The sequence below is a fragment of the Diorhabda carinulata genome, chromosome 3 (assembly GCF_026250575.1).
Source record: "Diorhabda carinulata isolate Delta chromosome 3, icDioCari1.1, whole genome shotgun sequence".
NCBI classification, from domain to species: Eukaryota; Metazoa; Arthropoda; class Insecta; order Coleoptera; family Chrysomelidae; genus Diorhabda; species Diorhabda carinulata.
The window spans coordinates 28,359,902-28,377,570 of record NC_079462.1 but is presented as its reverse complement, the minus strand read 5'-3'; the positions used below and the strand labels follow the sequence as shown (position 1 = coordinate 28,377,570).

Sequence of the window (17,669 nt, the reverse complement as noted above, 5' to 3'; positions counted from 1 at the left end):
TACAATGTGTCCAATTAAGTCGGAACTTTTTTTATTTTTAGTTTTACGGAAAAAAGTCATTCTTTATAAAAAGTTTTGCATGGTCTAAAAGTTAAAATGCAAACATCAGAAGACAACTTTTATCAGTCATATACGAGGTACAACAATTTTGGTAACAATTCATATTTTTTTCATACCTCGTATACGACTAACAAATTTTGATATCTGATGAATACATTCCAGGTTTTTAACCATGCACAACTTTTTATGAAGAATAACTTTTCTTCATAAAACTAAGAATAAAAACATTTCTTATATGGTTCCGACTTAATTGGACACACTGTATATACTTTTATTTCTTAATGAAAATCAAATAAAAACTAAAGACATGTATTACTTAGTTCCTTATATTTTTATCTAATAGAATATTCGATAAGTACTCTTTTTATTATCGGGATTTTGAGGATTCCTCGAAATTTCCCCAGTAGCGGTTCATTCATTTTAATTTTTGTTCTAAAGACTAAAACGAGAGTAAGCATGTTTTGATATTGGTCTTATATCAATACGTCTGATCTTGGTCTTGCTATTGCATTCTTTGTTTTGAACTTGCGATCACCTATAACCTATTGCTATTAATTAAACACATTGTAGCATGTCACAGCTTGCCACGTTTTTTGTCAAACATTTTTCTCACTTCGTTAATTAATTATTGAGGTGCAGTAGTCGCTTGGATCTTATGGTCTAGTTTTTAAGAAAATATAATTATTGTCGACATCCCACTCCATGAAAAACGTTCAACGGGATCTTAGTCTCGATTTCAAAACGCCCTCTTTAACTACAACGTCTATCAAAGTCCAGTAAATTTGTGGTGAAATTATTATTTATACCTCTTGGTAAGTTTTTCTATTAACTTTTCAACTTTTTAACTTTTCTTTTTATATGTATTAGTTAAAATTCAATAACAGCGATTGCTTCAAATAATAAGATCAACAAACTGTTTAAATCCTATTTGAAATTTATTGAATTACCAGGACATATGAAAATTTCACTTGGTCCAACAACGAAAACACGAAAATTTTGGCAATAAACGATACCTACTTTATAATAAGAATAGTTAAGCTCTTATTAGCCATTAACTGCCAACATCAACTCTTCATTTCGGAAAATCTCTGACCACCCAGCCTTTTTGTCAAGTCTGGGTACAGAAAATAATCCGACGGGGCTAAATCTAGTGAAAAGGGTGCATGAGGTAGCAATTCATTAATTTTTGCCATTACAATAGCGGATGTGTGAGCTGGAGCATTGTCTGGATGAAACAACACTTTCTTCTTAGCCAAATGGGGCTGTTTTTGCTTGATTTCTTTGCTCAAACATTCGCCCAATACTCGCCGTTGATAGTTTTTTCTTTTTAAAGATAGTCATTGAAAATTATCCCGCGCGCATCCCAAACCAACCGACGTCGTGATCTTGCCTACAGGTGAAACTATATTTGTATTCTTTGGAGCCGGTTCTCCCTTTTGAGTCCAGTGTTTTGATTTTAATTTTGTTTTGGGTGTGAAGTGATGGACCCACGTTTCATCCATGGCGCAAAACATTGGCTTTATTTCTGTGTAATATTACCAAACATCTTCACAACGCTGTTTTTGTTCCATTAGGAGCAAAGGCGGCAAAAATCTTGCGCATAGTTTTGTCTTGTCCAAATTTTCAGTTAATATTTTTTGAAATGATGCTAGTTCGCGCAACTTTCAGTCGATCAACGATCATCGAGAACCGCTTTGTGGAATTTCTTCAACATATTTGACCGCTGGTCTTCTTGGTCGTACTGTCTCGCTCAAAACTTCGCTACCTAATATTTTACTGCTGATAAAAAACGAGCAGTCTCACCCTGAGTAGAATCTAGTTCATCTTTTATTTTGGATCCATCATTTTAATAAAAAATCTTATCAGAACATAGCCAACCGCGTACATGTAAATGTAAAATTAAGTAAAAGCCAATATAAAACTCGATCTAATCGTAAAACATTAATAAGTCAATACAATGAACAAGATTCAGTAATTGTGGAAATAGGGATATGAAAAATATATTTCCACTTGGAAAAGACACTTCTCACCAAAGCTGAAAGGCAAAAATTGAGACGGAAGTTGACTATTCAATTAATAATTACTAATAGACCGGGCGAGCATTTAACCTTTCAGAATAAAGAGAACAAAAATTGATAAAAATACTCATTTCAAATGAAATCCATAGTCATCATACTATCTGAGTACTGTGGTTACTGTATGATTCATAAAGTACATCAGAAAACAACAATCTCTAAGAATAATCTTCAGCTTTTTTATCCTTGAGAGACACTTTCGTACAAAAATAAAATAACTTTTCAAGAAAATAAAAGTTAGACTTCAAAGAAATTTGTTAAAGTACTTAAAATTATACAAAAACAAGGACTTAAGGCATAAGGCTTACCATGAATTTATCTCGCTTCACAATCCCTTGATTGAAACAATCAGTTTTGTTCCTTCAAGTTCTGTTTATCATTATTTTAATCAGTAAATTCTAAATAAACTGCTAGCGGTTCTAGGAAAGCAGACAACCAGTAGAATTTAGCAGTTTTAAATTTTAGCATTGTTTAATTTCCAAAATGTTTGTTTCGATGTATTTAGCTGGAATCTTTTTACAACTTCACATGCAGAATTCAAACCAAATTTAATTACGGCGAATTTATACAGACATATTACTTAATTAACGTTAACAAAATTTGATGAGCTACTGATACATTTTTAACGAATTTTATTTATGATTATCCATTAATTTATGTGGAATTTGGTAGCTTAAATTTCACTTTTTGTTAACAGATTGATCTGTTAACACACCTTCAATTTTGATGACATTACAATTTAATATATAAAAATATATATAATATAATAAATAAATATATAAAATAATCATAAAAAACTAAATTTTTAATAACTTTATAAGAGATCAAATGGCAGGATTAGACCAGGGGAATAGATAACACTATTAAAAAAATGTAAATCTAATTTTGAAGCCAAAAGAATCGCGGATTATATTATTTGTATCAATAGAAAGATAGAGATAGAGAGAAATACATTATTGTCAAAAAAGTGTTACAATTGATAGACAAAATCTTGTAAAAACTACAAAACAAACATAAAAATAATTAAATAAAGATACAAAGAAAATAAAGTTTCAATATACAGAAGAAAACAACAATGAATAAGGCACTTTTCATTAAATATGCCCTCAAATTATTGCGGAATGCGGGAAAAGTTGATATCGATTTAATTTCAATTGGCAAGTGATTGTGCATTTTTTTGCATTGTAGAATATTGAGCCCTCAACTAATTCTGAACATGGAATAGGTAAATAATGTAAAATATTGAGAACGAAATTAATGAATGTGCTCTACAAGTATAATATTTAGTACCTATAAGGCGAATCATAGAGCTTTGGCAATCTATTCTTACGAGGTATATTCGTAAAAAAGTTTCTTTTCCATCATTCCTTATAGCAGCAGAATTCTCCCCAGGTACAAGTTAAACGCGTTTCATGCATGTTTATACATAAAAAACTATCATTTTTAAGTTAGAACTATTTTCAGTAGTAAGAGGCATCACCGAGACTTAACAAATGGTATCTGTTCAGAACGGCGTAGTTTGATCTCCCATAATTTATGATGAGTAATTCATTGGTTTTTTCGGTACTTTGATAGTCAAAACGGAAATTTGAACCTCGCGAATTACGGATAATCCTACAACGTTGATACCGTTGAATCCAGCATTATTGGAACTAGATTTCCTAGTCCAACCATAATTTTTTTTCTCTTCTACTGATTAATCTTGAAAGATTTGGCGATGTAGAGGCTTTTATGAAGAATTTAAATCGAACAGTCAAGTTTTTTACTAAAATGCCAATATTATCATAAAAAACTTCTTACGTGCTTAGTTAATATACTCAAAAAATCTGTTGTAACTATTTTTTTGTATGAGTATATATTAGAGGACTACAAATCTATACAAAAGTTACAATTTCTATACCTTTTTTCTACACTTTTTACTAGTATCGTTGTCGCTTATAACCGTTTACCTTCCCTCTTCAAAAAGAGCCTGCATGTCTCTGCCACTATGCTTCACGGGCGTTTTTCCATTTTTGCACAAACTTGCTTCAATTAAACTATCAACAAGTTAGACAGTCAATTTTTTAATTCCCACTGGCTTCGCAATAACAAATGTCAATTTTCATAAATACAGTGGTGCCACAACTCCATTATCTCAATTTTTGCATGGTCAATGTATTTGTTACTTTTATTTTTAGGAAAAAGTGTCCTCTACGTCGAAAGATGTACGAAAGCTCGTGTTCGTATCAAGGGGCGTTGGAGTTAAAGAGAAGCGCGTCAGCGACATGTCCTTTGGGTATTAAAACCGAGGAGTTTTCTACTGCATCAGATTGGCCTGCCTACAGGTTTTGTAACCCAAGCACTTTCGAGCAATTGAAGCAGAGTGTGGAAAAGGCCAAGGCTGCACTTCAGGTAAATTCTTTTACTCTTAATAATATTATAATTATTACATTAATAATAATTTGTACTTTACCGTTCTGTTTATCTACACTCCAATCATTTTCCTTGGAGATAATATTTTTCTGATACAAATGAGTATATATTTGATTAAATCTTCAGTAATATTTTCCCCTAAATATCTGTGTTACGTAGAATACGAGTGGTGAAGTGATTGAAAGTGTTCAATAAAATGCGGAGCAGCGCTATAATGCGGCTTTCAATTTCTATATCTGATCTCTTTGATGCAAAATGTTGAAGCTTACTGTTATTTCAATCTATTCAAATAGTATAGATCATTTTTCTTTCACCATCAATGTTGGATTGGTTGGAACGACATTTATCTACTTTGTAAGATCAACAAAAATATTATTTTCGAAAACTTCCTATTCTTCAATAGTTGATTTTTATAAAATTTTATGAGCTAAATCAAATCTGGTTATTTTTTTGTACATTCCCCGCTTTGGCCTAAATGTAACTCATTTTCTGGACTGGGTTTATCCTTTTTTCTCTTTCTTCTATGGAGCTTCTTGTTTAGCGGTTTTGACTATAAATTTCTTAGTGAATTCCTCAGTTAAGATTTAACAGTTGTCCTCCATCATGTTGGTATTCCAGCAACATCGATAGCGTTGTCCATCAGTTTAATATCCTGGCAAAAACTCCTCACTCACATCTCCCAAATTGTCCTGGAAGAAATCGACGACATTTTAAGCTTGTGAACTTCTTTGCATTTTAGCTACAATGTCGGGTTCAACGACGAATGATTCGTTGTTATTACTTAAAATATCTTCACGTTAAAAAAAAGTAGTTGAAGTATATTCACAACACTCAAACCAAATTTCCATTTGAGATTTTAGTATGATGTGCTGGCATCCGCTAGAAGGTTGATGTAGTTCCATTGAAAACCAGATAACAAGATGCCCGTTCTTTGCATCTTTTGAATTGTCTGTAGGGGGACGAAATATAGAGGGTTGTTCCGTATTGATAACGTGTATGCTGTTATCATTAACTAATTTTGTGGTCAGAGATTAAAAGCACGTTTTCGGGATCATTAGATTAGTCCAAAGATGATGTCTATATTGGAAGTACTAAAAACCTTTTTATCTTTTTCAGGACCGAAGTAGTTTTTTCGGGAACGGTAGTGCGTTCAGTGACTTGTATAATGTGTCAACGGGAAGATCTCAAGATAATATTACAGATAGTTCTAGTAGGTTAAGAGACAATAATGAAATTGATATTAAAAGGAGTGGTGAGTATGATATAAATAATTAAATTATCTAGCGAATTCCATTTTTTGATGAATATACATGCATTGAACCCAAAATCTTCCTATTTTTACCTATTACTTCTAGATAAACTGGGTTAAATTTGCAAAAAGTTCAATTGGTTAATGTATGTATTATCAATACAATATATAGTTTGAATTTTTAATGCTTCTATATTCAGCTTCAATTGGAACTAACCTATTCAGTTGAGGAATAGACAACAGTTTGTCGAGAAGCTCTTCTGATACTGCATGTTACATTTATCCTGGAGTTCAGAATTTAAATTTAAGGAGCTTGGATTTACCGTTATTGTGAACAAATTATGACTACAACCAATGTTGTGATACATGTAAACCCAATTGTACAAAAGATTTAGAGAATTATTGTATACAAATTATTTATACTTATTGAATAGTTGTATCTGGAAGTATTCTTGGAAATTTCATATTTTTCTGGGCGTCATAATTTTAAACGAGATTGGTGCTCTTTAAACCAGATTTTATCAGATCTCCTAGTTTTCCCAATATACAGTCACAATAACAAAATAATTCAAAGATACTAGAACAAATTTCCTATGTTTTTTGTATAGATTATGGACAAAAGTTGACATAAAGGGATTTCTTTAACAAATGACGCTTTGTCCATTGTCATAACCGTTATGATTAATCAAATTAGTAATCTTCTTGTATTTTTTATTATTAAGTAGGTAATTTAACAGTGTAGAAGAAGATGTAGACTGACTATTTTATGTTGAACACAATGGAAAGAATCCTATTCCTATATCTGATTATTGATGAAACTTAAAATATTAACTGCCCCGTATTTTCTATTTTTTCATGTGAAAGTGTTGTTGAAAATGTTGAATTTCGTTTTAAAATGAATTAATTTACAAATGATTTACTGATTGTTCTTTTAATTGACAAAAATATTAACACTGTACCATAACCTGGGAAACTACTGAAATTCTTGCCTAATCTGTTAAAGTGAATATCAGCTATAAATGGGGATGAGAAATTGCCCATAGCTCTTCACTCATGGGGTTGAAAAAGTTTGTTTTCGTACTGGAAATAATTTTTTTCATTCCAATGTAAGGGTTTTTGATGGAATTTGATCTTTATAGGTCCTCATATTGTAAAGATAGTTTGGTTATAAAATAATAATATTGTATCCAAAAAAAGATTTAAATTGATTTATAATATATCGCTCAACCAAACAAAATTTTTAAATCCAAATTTGTATTAACATATTATTGAGTTTTGTTTCAAAAACTTACTAAATAATGTAATTTTCTAAGGGCACTTGTTACCATAAGAGAAATTTTTAGGTAAACTAGGTGGAGGGACATAAGATCTATTATATTTATTAGTAATTAGTATTTAGCAGAAAACTTTATGGACAACCTGTATATTCATAAGTACTAATTTTTTATGATAGAATGAATGAAAACGTATAGAAAATGTATGAAAACTTAAAAGGAAGAGTTACTTAGTGAATAATTTTCGGTAACGAAAAAACAATTCGGACTTCTCGGAATAGGAATCGACCTCAGATCTATTTGTTACGAGCTAGATTATTTACTAATTAAACAAACCTAGATACACGTACCGCATTTATATTTTAGTTACATATAAATGAAAAGCACTACCGTCCATCTTACCGTGGAGAGCTATTTGGAACAAATTAAGAAAATGGGTACAGAGAGGAATAACGGAAGGGGAAGCCCTACTACACTTTGAATAATTTTCAGTTATCGAGAAAATCATTCTGACAGTTCCCTGAAACGAAATCAGACTCTGATCTCTTGGTTACAAAACGTTAGTTAAAGAAGTCATACAAAGCACACCACGCTATTATATAATTTTTTCCACTAATTTGATTCTCATTCCCAGAATTGTTTATAGTTTGATTATTGCTAGAAGCATATTTTTTAGATTCTTTAAACTATAATATTTAAAATTTAGTGCACGTTCTAAAATTTTAGTACGTCAAATCTAAATTAATTGTTTACTGCGTATTTTTTGTTTCTGCTTCAACTTCCCATAATATACATAATTCAAATATGGTTTCTCGAATATTTGTATAAATTTTGTTTTTCGTCGGCCAACAATGGATAAGAAATCACAGATTTACAACAAATAATCCTCTCAAATTAGTTGAAAACTAAAGCCGAAGAAGTAGAGCGATTCAAAGAAAGAAAGCAACAAATTGAGAAATTATTTGTCAAGAAAATGCTTTAAGTAATAAAATAATTTTAGAAAACTCTTAGGAAAACGATTCACAAGCAAAGCTCCTGAAATTAGATAAAACTAAAAGCGAGGTAACACTAGATGGTTTCCAAACACAAAATTATCCATGTTTCCACATGTAATTTGTCATTGAACATAAATTGTTTTCTAGATAAGAATCATTTTTTTGTTAGAATTTTATTTATCGCTTATCTATTCAATCTACCATATTCAATTAACACATAAATAAAATAACGACACGTTAGTAAATCAATTTTTACACAATGCCACTAAAAAGAAACATTAATTTCTTCAAGACATGTAAATGTACCATTAAGCTGCCGTTCCACTATTCATAGTCAAATCATTACGGACTTTTTCTCAAAAACTAGTGCGAACAGACAGGCTTCTACTTTGTGTTTTATGTGACAGAATTAGCTTTGTTTTTAACGTGAGCAAGTAAGAATACAAAAGTAGTGCGTGTTAAGTCTTAGCTCGTAAATGTTCAAACTAGGAAGTTAAGTCCATACATAAAATAGAAAAGGAAAAATTAAAGTTGTTCAGATATGAATAAAGAATATGAGGAGTAAATAGAACTTTGACACAGGCAAAAATAAAAATGAGATTAATTAACAAGTAACAATAATGTAACAATATGCTTAGGCCGGGCTTCTTCACTTAAAGTACCTCTTAACTAGTATTTACCGAATAAATACTAGAAATTCGGTGTCTTCACCTTCTAATAAAGAGTTTAGTAGAAACTTAACCTTTAATATACATCAAAAGTATTCGTCATACAAATAATTAAATATTTACTATGGATGCTTTTCAAGATTTAGAAGATTTGTTTGATGAAGAATTTATTGAAGAAATACAGGAAATTTCAGAAAAAGCTCATTCCGTTCAGGGGTGTAGCTACCGTTATATCAGCCGTATCGATAATACGGGGCCCCCGGGCTACAGAGGCCCCTAAAGTATTACAACCGGAGAAACTCCTATCTTCTTTAAACGAAGTGATAAAAAAGGCTTCCGGAAAACTGTCGGCTAAATACAGTAAAGACATCTCAGTTAATCTTTATGAACAAATAATTGCTCTGAAAACATTCTTAAGATCTGAATCTGAATTCAAAACATTCATACCATTAAGGAACTCTTGGAATTATTGCTGATAAAATTCAATAGCCTGAATCTATGGTTCCTACTAAAGTTATGTGGCTAATAATAATTTGGCACTTTATTAAAACTTGAAGAAACCAGCCCTTAAACTTAAGTTAATAATTTGTGATCCTTTATAAACATTATACGGATTCACCATAATGCTTTATATATTATTATTTTTTTCTTTGGATGGATCCAATCTAATCATATCATTAGATATAATAATATATTAATTTTTAACTTTACTTTCGGTCTCTATAACGTATAAAGTTCAAAACAGATATTGTAGAGTTAATGATTAGCAAGAAAGAATGCAATCGACAATTTAATCTTCATTATGTAAGTTGACAGAAGAAAAACTGACATTGAATTGGATAATAAAAAAATCGTATCAAGTCTATTTCCTCGTTTTATTATTCCCACTTTTCTTCTAATTTCAAATTGTTGTGAAACTTTATTATTTTTTGTTTCTCTTCTGTAACATACTCAGAGCTATCCTCTGATTTTGACCTTTTTTGAGTGATCATCGTTCATCTTGTATTCAATTCAAGAGTTTTTAAAAACATCTTGACTTTAAATTTTCTCTCCTGCAAAAAGTTTTTCATTTCCATAATAGTATTCGTGGCGTTAACAAACCAAAATTGCTACCATGGACAAATGCCACAACAAATAATCAGTCAGTAATCCTTCGTTAACAATGCATCAAACACCCTTTAACCTATAACCATCTGAATTCATTAGTAGTGTACAATATACTTACAACAGTCAGTAATCGGTACGAATATCCTCAACTAGTGGAGATGAATGTAATGAAGAGTAAAATACCATGGCAGCAAGTAAAAGCACAAAAGAAAAAAGACAGCAAGAATCAGCGGCAAATTAGAAATCAATACCTTTAGAAAGAACAACAGATATGTACAGTTCTCTAACAATAGAAAAATTTTCATCTCCAAACGAAGGCAAATCCGAAAAACCAACAAGTAAATACCGTCCTATTCATATATATGGAGGAATCAATTACAGATAAATGATAGAGCAAATATACGATAAGAACAAGAAGAGTGTGCCACAAAAAGACTGGCTAACAGTATAAGGAATTTACTCAAAAAATGAAAATATAGTATATCAACCAACTCAAAGAATAACAGGCTAAAAGAATTGTAATGAAATATTTGCATCACCATTCCGTTTCGTGGTGCTGGAACCAATAGAAAACAATAAAGATTTATATAAAATTCGAAATGTGCAAAGAAAACTCATCGAAATTGAACCACCACACTAAAACAAAAACAAAATAGTGTAGTGAACGAATTTTCGCATTTGTTTGCGTAAAAAGTAGGAAAGGATACATCACTACAAGCTGTAAGAAAACAAAAGACACACCGTAGAAAATAAGCAGCCAATGAATTCCAAACCAAAATCTTATGCAGAAGAATTCAACAATAACTCCCAAAACTCCACTGGATCAACAGAAAAGATACCTACATTACCACTACAGTTTCTCAATGAAATAAAAGCCATGTCCAATCGATTAATCCAGTAAAATAACATGATTTCAAAAACCCATAGCAATAAAATGGTTTCCTAATGATTAAGTTCATTGGACTAGAATAATGGAACGCCAATGGTCTACAGCAGCATATAGAAGAACTTGAAATGTTTTTAACACAAAACCACTACATGTAAACGAGATATATTTCACAAAAAAGGCTTTAGAATACCCAATTATAAAGTATATCACATACACCAACCGGACAACACAGCACATGGAAGCCTAGCTACATTGATAAAACATACAATTAAACATTAAGAATTTTCCATTTACTACCAGAATAAAATTAACTACCTTGCCGTAGGAACTCACAGTATCCGCAGGGAATTGCCCAGCTCGACACGACATAAAACAAAATGTTCTCGAAGAGTTGTTCAGTTTATCAAGAGACAAATTTATATCAGGAGTCTCACGAGAAAACAAAGCCTTTGTCTACAAATATACCATTAAACCTACATGAATAAATGGAATTCAGCCGTGGGGCTGCGCTTCAAAATCCAAATTCTGATGTATATATTATCTAGAGATCTCAATCGATAATACTTCGACAACTGGTAGATGTTCCATGTTTTGTATCCATACGTTGAACCTGGGTGTGCCCACAGTAACAAAAGATAATCAAGCGAGGATCATTAGATATAGTAATATAATATAATAAATCGCCAATATCCACTACTAGAATTTTTGAGAACAAGAAAAACAAGAAGATTAAAAAAACTAGCCACCAAAACTAGTATGAGGTATTAAGAGTTACTAGCCCCATCAAGACATTATAGGTGTTGGATTATCCAGCATTTGTGAGTCAATTAATCTTAAGAATGTAATTAGACTTTCTGATTCTCCATAATAAATTTTAAGACCCCCGTTCATCGTCTAAAAATTTCACGTTTCGATAGCAGCTTCCATTTCCTTGTTTATAAAATGCTCTTTATAATTTTCTTATAACCATTCTAAATGCTTATAATTTGTTTGTCGATTTCAATATTTTTACTCTGTAATTTTTTTATTTTTTCTCATATTTCTCTTTTTTGTATACTCTGATTTTTCTCAATAAATTCTCCTCACTTTTACTATTCTGTGCATTCTTCTTCCAATATTTGATTAAGGTTATTCTTCAGGCCTCTCTGGCACTTTAAAAATTTAGAATCCTCTTTAGATGCTCAATAAAAACAATATTGAATTTTATTTCAATATATTATAAAATAATTTCTAAGACTACTATTTATTTTCCAACTTTCTATTCATTTCCTTTTATATTTCATATATTTTCCTATTGCCTGTTCCCAAACAAATCATTAATTTCAGGAGTGAATATTCTTATTATTCCTTTACAAAAGTCCTCCTTTGCGGTAAAACTTTTATGACAGGCTTTTCCTTTCGAGCCCCTTGCCCTCGCATTTTTGTTTCCTTTTGAATTCTTAATTCCAAAAAGGACATTCTTTATTTCTCTATTTTTCTCTTTGTTCTCATAAAAATTTTATTATTTAATTGAGATTATTTATTAGGGTGTGCTGCTATCGTTAATGGTGGAATTATTTAGTCCAGTTTGAGAATACAATACTTTTATGAATGCTATAATAAAAAATTATTATACTATAGTCTATTTTTGTAATTTCTTTTGGTTTAGTGATTCCAAGCTCTTATTTAGAATTAAAGAAAAAAACATGTCTATAAACAACACCAGGTATAGCGTGATTTTCCATAATGATGCAACTATTTAGTCCAGTTAGAGAACACAATATTTTTATGAATACCACAATAAAATATTGGTATACTATAGTCTATTTTTGTAATTTCTTTTGGTTTAGTGATTCCAAGTACTTATTCAGCATTAAAGTAAAAAAAACATGTCTATAAACAACACCATTTATAGTGTAATTTTCCATAATGATGCAACTATTTAGTCCAGTTAGAGAACACAATATTTTTATGAATACCACAATAAAATATTGGTATACTATAGTCTATTTTTGTAATTTCTTTTGGTTTAGTGATTCCAAGTACTTATTCAGCATTAAAGTAAAAAAAACATGTCTATAAACAACACCATTTATAGCGTAATTTTCCATAATGATGCAACTATTTAGTCCAGTTAGAGAACACAATATTTTTATGAATACCACAATAAAATATTGGTATACTATAGTCTATTTTTGTAATTTCTATTGGTTTAGTGATTCCAAGTACTTATTCAGCAATAAAGTAAAAAAAACATGTCTATAAACAACGCCATTTATAGCGTAATTTTCCATAATGATGCAACTATTTAGTCCAGTTAGAGAACACAATATTTTTATGAATACCACAATAAAATGTTGGTATACTATAGTCTATTTTTGTAATTTCTTTTGGTTTAGTGATTCCAAGTACTTATTCAGCATTAAAGTAAAAAAAACATGTCTATAAACAACACCATTTATAGCGTAATTTTCCATAATGATGCAACTATTTAGTCCAGTTAGAGAACACAATATTTTTATGAATACCACAATAAAATATTGGTATACTATAGTCTATTTTTGTAATTTCTTTTGGTTTAGTGATTCCAAGTACTTATTCAGCATTAAAGTAAAAAAAACATGTCTATAAACAACACCATTTATAGCGTAATTTTCCATAATGATGCAACTATTTAGTCCAGTTAGAGAACACAATATTTTTATGAATACCACAATAAAATATTGGTATACTATAGTCTATTTTTGTAATTTCTTTTGGTTTAGTGATTCCAAGTACTTATTCAGCATTAAAGTAAAAAAAACATGTCTATAAACAACACCATTTATAGCGTAATTTTCCATAATGATGCAACTATTTAGTCCAGTTAGAGAACACAATATTTTTATGAATACCACAATAAAATATTGGTATACTATAGTCTATTTTTGTAATTTCTTTTGGTTTAGTGATTCCAAGTGCTTATTTAGCATTAAAGTAAAAAAAACATGGTCTATAAACAACACCAGATATAGCGTAATTTTCCATAATGGTGGAACTATTTAGTCCAGTTCAAGAACACAATATTTTTATAAATACCACAATAAAATATTGGTATACTATAGTCTATTTCTGTAATTTCTTTTGGTTTAGTGATTCCAAGTACTTATTCAGCATTAAAGTAAAAAAAACATGTCTATAAACAACACCATTTATAGCGTAATTTTCCATAATGATGAAACTATTTAGTCCAGTTAGAGAACACAATATTTTTATGAATACCACAATAAAATATTGGTATACTATAGTCTATTTTTGTAATTTCCTTTGATTTAGTGATTCCAAGTACTTATTCAGCATTAAAGTAAAAAAAACATGTCTATAAACAACACCATTTATAGCGTAATTTTCCATAATGATGCAACTATTTAGTCCAGTTAGAGAACACAATATTTTTATGAATACCACAATAAAATGTTGGTATACTATAGTCTATTTTTGTAATTTCTTTTGGTTTAGTGATTCCAAGTACTTATTCAGCATTAAAGTAAAAAAAACATGTCTATAAACAACACCATTTATAGCGTAATTTTCCATAATGATGCAACTATTTAGTCCAGTTAGAGAACACAATATTTTTATGAATACCACAATAAAATATTGGTATACTATAGTCTATTTTTGTAATTTCTTTTGGTTTAGTGATTCCAAGTGCTTATTTAGCATTAAAGTAAAAAAAACATGGTCTATAAACAACACCAGATATAGCGTAATTTTCCATAATGGTGGAACTATTTAGTCCAGTTCAAGAACACAATATTTTTATGAATACCACAATAAAATATTGGTATACTATAGTCTATTTTTGTAATTTCTTTTGTTTTAGTGATTCCAAGTACTTATTCAGCATTAAAGTAAAAAAAACATGTCTATAAACAACACCATTTATAGCGTAATTTTCCATAATGATGCAACTATTTAGTCCTGTTAGAGAACACAATATTTTTATGAATATCACAATAAAATATTGGTATACTATAGTCTATTTTTGTAATTTCTTTTGGTTTAGTTATACCAATACAACAAATTTGTCCCTACTGGTACATTTTTCTAATAGTTTCCATGGATGCTTGACACTAGAAATTATAATTTTGATTATAATCTTGATTTATTAATATGCAACATATTCATTCTCTAATTTATTTGTTTATAATCATGAATTTTGTGTTTATAAGTAATGAAAGATACTTTATAGCATTATAAGTCAAGTTTAAATTGTACGGAAAAAGTATTCAAAAAAAACTGTCGCTCACTGTACTCTCAAGATATATCATATCTATAATTTCTAAAGCGGGAATGAGAACTTTGCACGATCAACAGAAATAGCAGGAACGAGACGAAGTGAAGGGTGAATTTAACAGGATCAACAAGGAGGATCGGACCAATAAGATCTAGGCAGGGGTTGCTATGGTTACATCCTGCTACGAATTGCCATCTTACTTTTCACAAATTTCTGAAACTTCAGTCGAATGTATTCCGTCACTTTTTTTGTCTGTTTTATATAATCTTTCAAGGTTGATAATTATTTAAAAATTTATCACGCAATGGCATTTCTATACCTATAGATTTTTTTCCTACGTAAACGCAAATATTAATATGAGTTTGAAATTTTTAAGCCTAAAATAAGGTTATTAAAATTAATAAAGAGTTCTTTGCAAATTATTTGATTTGATACGAATATTCATGCCAGTAGTGATCAGATTTATCAAAAATTGTCTGAATAGTCATTAAAAAATAGCATATAAAATTTATAACTCAAAAAACAAGAAACATAACTGATAATATGACGAAAAATCCATCGTTACTTTCTTGTAACGTTCCAAAAGCATCTATAATCACATTATGTCGCCGCTACAAATAAAATTACAAAAATTTTTATATATTATTTTGTATAGTCTTCGAAAAATATATGTAATTAAGATTGAAATAAGTTTAATTGTTTTTTTTTTGGTTTATTATTTAAGAGAACCACGACAATTATCTAATAGCCTATTGCCAGATGTTTGGAAATAATCCGTTTCACAACTGAGAATATAATTATTATATTACTCAATCGGAAACTTTAATCCTTGACGAATAAATTAAAATATTAAGTTATCGATTTCAATTACACATTTTCAGCTTTTTCTTCATTCGTTCTTTGGTTGATAAATCTTTTGCCATATTTAATTCTTCTTATTATTAAACGTGTACCGAATAGCTTATTATCTAGTATATGAAGTTGCTACAACATAATCTCTTCTATTGGATGAGTATAGAAATGCGTTTGATCGAGAGTTTGATGCGAAAACAATCAAACCAGCAAGTCGCGATAACGTAGCGGGCACAATTAAGCTCTCCGATCCAAAATGGCGACAGGAAACTTTGCATCAATCACTTCGCACACGTCAATTAGCCTCCGGAAACACGTCACTATCAATTTGAACAACGCCCGTTCGGATCACATAACCTATATTGATTTGGATGCCGTTTTTTTTGTTGAGGGTAATTTGTTGCTCTCGACGCGTCGTTGTCTTCGATTATGATGGACGAGAATTTTGGCATGGTTTTGTTTTTTGATTAATTGAAGTCAGTTATTGATGCCATTTACTCATTGTCACGTTGTAAAATACTGGGTCTAGGTCGAATAACGGATATATGCCTCGTTCGCTTAAAATATACCATCTACGTTGTACTTTACTGTTGTGGGTATTATTAAAACAAAAGGAAAATATTTCATCTAAATTGCATGTCAATAATCCAAAAAGTTTTTGATATAACTTTGTATAACTGTATATTAATCACAAAATAGATGAAGGTATTCTATTAGAATATATTCACGTGTCTTATCATTAAAATATCATTATCACTGATATTTTAACATTAATTTTAATTTCATTTGTTGTGAACTGACTATGCTGGATGACGCTGAACCACGAAAAATTATTGTCTAGTCTACGTTTAGAATTAGTTAAGGGCTCAATATTTTACAATGAAAAAAATGTACAATCACTTGACTATTCCTCGACTTTTCCCGCATATCGCAATTATTTCAAATCATATTCACTGGAAAGTGCTTTCTACTCTCTAAACGACTTCTATTCTAATAATAATATTCCATTCCATCCATGTTGCATACTGGTTTAATTTTTGCTATAGATTTTTGTCTACTAATTGAAGTAATTTGATTTGGCAATAAAGAATTTCTCTTTCTCTCTTTCTCTCTCTCATTCTCTCTCTTGCAATCAATCAGATGCATTCTACTAAGCTGGTTCAAATTATCAGTACTTGTCTCAACATATGAGAACATAAATATTATTTATTTCATAATTGGAAAAAAATTAGAAACTAATTTCATACAGTTGAAAGCAAATAAGGTGAATTTACATTGAACAGCTCTCGTACAACTCCCGACTTTTATTTAAACGGTTTAAAATTAATACATTGAATTCCAAATTTCAGTAAGATACTATAGATTTGGAGGCGGTTGTGTGATCGAGCGTGGATCGGTAGCCAAATGTCCTCTATTAAAGTAGGAAAAGTTCAGCTACGCACCTATTAAAAAGCTTAGAAAACAGCTTTTTCAATACATACCTTCAATCGAAAACTGTTCAATAAAATGAAGTAAATAGTGAAATGGTCTGTTCATTCATTCATCAAGAATATGTGAAGTGATGAAAATTAGACCATACAGTGAGATGGACTAAAAATTTTTCCCAGATCGTGCAAAATATACAAAAAGACTAACTTCAAAACAGTCTTGCAATACTACGCATTCCTTTGGCTGTTTTTAATCGCTTCAAAAAAATCGATGAGTTCTCAATACTTCTCGAAAACTATCTCGATTCTTTTAGAGGGATCAATTATTTATTTCTAAAACAGAAAGAAAGGAATGAGAAAATTCTCACTGGTTGAGATTAGTCCTGGAAGATCTCTACTATTT

The 17,669-nt window shown here is 30.2% G+C and overlaps 1 protein-coding gene across 1 annotated transcript in view; it reads left to right on the top strand.

Moving 5' to 3' along the window:
• Positions 1-17,669, top strand: part of LOC130891634 (DNA-binding protein D-ETS-3) — a 123,288-nt gene that overhangs the window by 305 nt on the left and 105,314 nt on the right. The window contains exons 2-3 of the mRNA XM_057796479.1: positions 4,313-4,526; positions 5,664-5,799. Of these exons, the coding sequence (XP_057652462.1) occupies positions 4,313-4,526; positions 5,664-5,799 (350 nt within the window). The remainder of the gene's footprint in view (positions 1-4,312; positions 4,527-5,663; positions 5,800-17,669) is intronic.